General features: G+C 27.8%; 1 protein-coding gene across 1 annotated transcript; it reads right to left on the reverse strand.

Moving 5' to 3' along the window:
- LOC128177097 (uncharacterized) lies at nucleotides 1–5,396 on the reverse strand. The gene is made up of 4 exons (XM_052843647.1): nucleotides 5,271–5,396; nucleotides 4,259–4,352; nucleotides 3,625–3,774; nucleotides 1–2,705 (listed from the first exon to the last, which is right to left on the reverse strand). Exons 1-4 carry the CDS (start codon nucleotides 5,289–5,291, stop codon nucleotides 2,479–2,481), a joined length of 492 nt encoding a protein of 163 aa, XP_052699607.1. The 5' UTR covers nucleotides 5,292–5,396; the 3' UTR covers nucleotides 1–2,478.

Here is a 5,396-nt window from a genome sequence, read left to right on the forward strand (position 1 = left end):
TGAGTAGAAAGATATACTTTTATAACTAATGGATATAATTAATTTACAAAAATATATGAAATTGAAATGTGGTAATAACAATCAGTGTTAATAAAAATCGAAAGTCCAAAGAAGAAATACAAAACAGGAGCATAGAAAACCAGGACCTCTTTGTCGTAATCGGGAAAACGGAAAAATCTGAAGACAATTCGGTGATTAATAATGGCCAAACAATAATTATTTTAAAAAAAATACAAAAATTGCTATATACAAAGTATTAAAAACTTCCCAAAATTTGTTTTAAGTATTTGAAGTATTGTTTGTATATATTATATGCTTTAATATGCCTCACTACACCTTGAAATAGTGTCTCAAATCAGCAGAGAATTACTTGATTATGATATAAAGCATGATGGATAAGAAGTATATATGTCAAATAGGCGAAAAAATGTGCAATTTTAGATAAAAAATGATATTTTCAAAAATTTCATTTAGTAAACATGAACAAAAGCCCAAGGCGGATTCAAACTCATGATCTGCGGTTCACAAGCCTGATACTTTAACCACTGAGCTATGAAGATATACATCTGAATCGATTGATACAAACAGTTTAACAAAACTTTTAAATCGCCATCTTGTGACGTAGTGTCTTAAAAAGTATAAGTCTCCGTGTAGTGAAGTACAGTAAAGCCTCTATAGCGAAACATAATTATGTAATTAATTGTGTCATAATGAACGGATAACATAAAATCTCCAAACTTCTAAAAATTTTGTCAAAATTTATCAATACAAAAAGTTATTGTTATAATTAAACATAGAGAGGCTACATGTCTTTGCTCTGTAATTTGGCTTTAAGTTTAATGTACATTGCAATACAAAATATTCTTTTAAAGAAGAGTCTTCTCTAGTTTTCTACTTATCGAAATATCAAAAGAATTTTTTGAATAAATGTCAATTAAATCAAAACGTAAAAAACATTTAAAGATCTTATTTTTTACATTTCCTACAGTTTTACAACTTGGCTTAGATATAGTAATCAAAGTTTATATTCTAACAAGGACTACTATTTTGGCGGAACAATGACTTTTGAAAATATAGTTTTTGTAATTAAAATTATTCTTTGATGTATAAATTCAATAAACACATTTTTTAAAACAATTTCAGTCATTCAATATTTTTTCAATTAATTTGAATTAATAATTATGGATTTTGGTTTTAGAATGTACTTATTAAATATAATTTTCTAAACAAATCAAAATTTAGATACCTATTAAGCACTGAATCTGTTAATATGTTTGTTTTAAATTAAATTCTATATAAAATTCGTATGTTTTTTCTTATGAAATGGTAAATATATTTGCTTTTCTGACCCTATAAATATATATAAGTATTAATCATATGTAAAAAATAAAAAATATTCAACTATTGGAAGCATAAAAAAATTCAAAAAAGCTTTAAAATTTTGGAAAATTAGATAAGATTATGACTAATCAATATCAGGTTTGATTTAAATATTTATTTTTTTAGGTTTTTATCCATTGTTATATAGAAATTAGATATCAGTGCCAAACATCATCCATGTTAATTATCATTTACGTTGAGGGAAAATATAATCATCAATTAAATCAAAACGTAGAAACTTTTAAAGATCTTATATTTTTTATATTTCCTACAGTTTTACAACCTGGCTTATATAGTAATCAAATTTAATCAAACAAGGACTACTTTTTTGTCGGAACAATGACTTTTAAAAATATAGTTTTTGTAATTAAAATTATTCTATGATGTATAAATTCAATAAACACATTTTTTATAACAATAACAGTCATTCAATGCATTTCAAGTAGTTTGAATCAATAATTATGGATTTTGGTTTTAGAATGTACTTATTAAATATAATTTTCTAAACAAATCAAAATTTAGATACCTATTTAAGCACTGAATCTGTGAACATGTTTGTTTTTAATAAAATTCTATATAAAATCCGTATGTTTTTATTATTAAATGGTAAATATATTTGCTTTTCTGACCCTTTAAATATATATAAGTTTTAATCACATGTAAAAAATCAGAAATGTTAAACTTTTGGAAGCATAAAAAAATTCATAAAAGCTTTAAAATTTTGGAAAATTAGAAAAGATTATGACTAATCAATATCAGATTTGATTTAGATATTTATTTCTTAGGTTATTATCCATTGTAAAATAGAATTAGATATCAGTGCCAAACATCATCCATGTTTATTATCATTTACGTTGAGGGAAAATATAATGATCCTTCTGACCTTGAAGCAAAAATAAGATTGTCAAATAAAATTAAACTAAAACCATCACTTGGTATTGTTGTCTGGCCGCATTACATCTGATGCATTTCAGAATATAAGAGGTACATGAGAACTCTTTACTTAAACGCCAAACATTGGACTACATAATATTTATGACAAAGATACCGTAAGTACACGTAATGAAAGGTGTCAGAAAATTGCCGAACAACAAATTGTTAGCACCAGGAGGGGCATGAACTCCTTGTACACAGGACCTCAGAGAGTTTATTGGCAAAATGGTGGCAGTTGTTAGAAAGGAAATTGTAGTTTCCGAAATTACGCCTGTAGCTGTGGGCACAATTCTTGATGCACTCGACATCCAAATAACTGTATCCCGCTGGAGAGCTTTCAGTTCCCCCTGAGCATCTATGACTGTCTATCCTATTCCTATGGACGAAGATACCTATTTTTCACGTAGGAAGATAAAAAAAAATGCTAATGTTTTGATATACATGTATATCTAGCCCAGTCAATTTAACTTTGGTTGAAACATTAGTATGGCATGATTCTTTGTTCTTTTACTACCTTCCATTGCTAGAAATGACAAATAAAATCAAAAAAAGTTACCTGTAACCGTCCAATAAGTAATACAAATTGGTGTATATAGCTTGGGGGAAGGATCATAATTACATTATAATACAAACAAACCACATATCCCTAAATTACTTTAAATTGACACACGCAATATATATAAATATATATATATATATATATATATATATATATATATATATATATATATATATATATATATATATATATATATATATAAGCACTGAATAGAATCAACAACACTAGGCATCTTTAAAGTGTCGGATCTAATATATTACTAAGCCAGTAAACTGAATATATAAAGCACTAAAAATGGCTAACGACACGAACAATAGAAATTGTCAAATGTGAACAAATGATGTGTATAATGTAGCTATTTTTTTTTTATAATTTCTTAGGTAGTTTAGTTATAGCTTTAGATTTTGTTTTCTTTGTTTTTTACTCATGTAATTTATTTTTAGGTCTTGAAGAAGGGACGGGTTGTCCCTAAAATTTGACAATTTCTATTGTTCGTATTGTTAGACATTTTTAGTGCTTTATATATATATATATATATATATATATATATATATATATATATATATATATATATATATATATAGTTTGATAAATGCTACAAGTTTAGTGAAATTAGTGCCTCTGAAATTATCATGTAAATTACTAAGATAGTGAATGCTAAAGTTTTTTAGATTTATAAACGACTGGGTAATGCCCCAGTCTTTCACCGCACCTGTAACAATTCTAAAAGTATTAACAGTAATAATACTTACCACGGTTGCTAAACTCGAAATAATATCCTTGATAATAAATAAACCGATGCGTGTATTCCCAGACCCCTCTCGATGGCGCTCTTCGTTTACGCTTTCCATTGATCATACAAGCTAAGTTGGTTGTGCCGAAGTAATATGGGCTTGCCGATCCTAATGTTGTAAGGAGTATGAGAAGTAAAAAGTCAAGCATAAAGATTTTTTTAAATTTGGTTAAATATGCTTTGAAAAAAAATAACTGTTCCCCTAATTTACAACATTCTCTAAATCGAGTGAAAAGTGTTAAATAACCTGACTGTAAAGATGTCTGTTTTTGGGTCTACAGTGAAACACGCATGTAATGAAGTGCCAGGGATGGGTGATTATGCTTCGTTATAAGTGTAATTCGTTATATCCGTCAAATTGACGACATGTAATAAAGTCACGGTGAATCATTTCTCTCTTAGCGTCAATTCATTATAAGCTTGTTTGCTAAAACTGTTTTATTTGTTGAATTTTTTGTTTAGATAATAAGTACTAGTAAAACAAATCAATATTTTTAAAGAATTTTAAGAAATTACTTATAACATAGTACTGAGAGTTTCACTCGACCATTTAATTGTTCGAGTGGTTTTTTTATTCATCTGAACGACGATACCTCTTCTTGGACATTGGCGGTTGTTCCCATTCTTCCCGACGAGCCACCATGCATCCAGCGCAGGCAGGATGGTAACAAAGACAACCAACAGCAACTGTATATGAAATGAAAAAATCTTTGGTTGGCACATATGAGAGAATCATCTAAACATTTAAAAGCTACAAAGTAACACTAACGTTACATGTATTTTTTTCATATTGACATTTGCCAGTTTTGCCGTGTATGACAATACAAACAAATTTAACATTCAATTTTGCATTAAAAATATTGATTCACGTGTAAGCCAGTTGGAATCTTAATTCTGAACACTGTTCGTTTTCACTAAATTTCATCCAGTTTGTATTTACATCATTCTCACGAAACAAAAACGCAGTTAATAGAAAAATAAAGGTAAAAGACATGATTAATTGGTGTATCAAGTAATGTTGATTTTTAGTTTTCCCCTTATAGAAATAAATTGGAACCAGCTATTCCTATCATTCGAGAGGGTATTATGTAAGTGTACAGCTTTCATTTATGTGTAATTCAGACTTCTGTTATCAAATGTTTAAACAACACGCATAAAAATATGTCCAAAGATGGTAGAAAGACGCATACATACAGGAATAATTATAACCTTTGGGATTTTTTTTCAAAAATATGCCAAATTTATTGCCTGAAGGAATTGACATTCAAAGTCTATGGTTTTTTTTTCTCAAATTATAGGCAAAGAGTTGCAAAAGCTTTTTTCTATCTTTAAAATGCTACAGAAATGATACATTTCCTCACACATTAAAAAAATGTTTTTGCCCCATTTATTGGTTACAAGATATTTTCTTAAAATGTTTCAAAAGTGATAAGTTCTTTTTTGTAACTATTAACATTCTCATAGATTTTGAAGTTGTCATTCTCATAATATTTACAAACGATGTAAAATATCAAATATGTTTTAGATAAAGATATCAAGATATAATCATTTTTTTATATAGCGATTTACTTGATCTACTTAATATTTCAAATAAAGTATACTCACGATAAAAGTGTTGTGATGCATCGTGTGGATGAGAAAACCTTTATGGTGAGATATCGACTGCAACGATACCCTTTCTGGCTTTATTGAGTTTATCGAAATTTATATAAGCTTTTCTATGGGTTTTTT

The sequence above is a fragment of the Crassostrea angulata genome, chromosome 3 (assembly GCF_025612915.1).
Source record: "Crassostrea angulata isolate pt1a10 chromosome 3, ASM2561291v2, whole genome shotgun sequence".
Classification (NCBI taxonomy): Eukaryota; Metazoa; Mollusca; class Bivalvia; order Ostreida; family Ostreidae; genus Magallana; species Magallana angulata.

Excerpts from the sequence above, each read along its gene's own strand:
- LOC128177097 (XM_052843647.1), bottom strand. The coding sequence starts at position 5,291 with ATGCATCACAACACTTTTATC. Across the intron at positions 4,353-5,270 it reads TGCATCACAACACTTTTATC|TTGCTGTTGGTTGTCTTTGT; the intron begins GTGAGTATACTT and ends TTTCATATACAG. Across the intron at positions 2,706-3,624 it reads TTTCGAGTTTAGCAACCGTG|GTATCTTCGTCCATAGGAAT; the intron begins GTAAGTATTATT and ends CGTGAAAAATAG.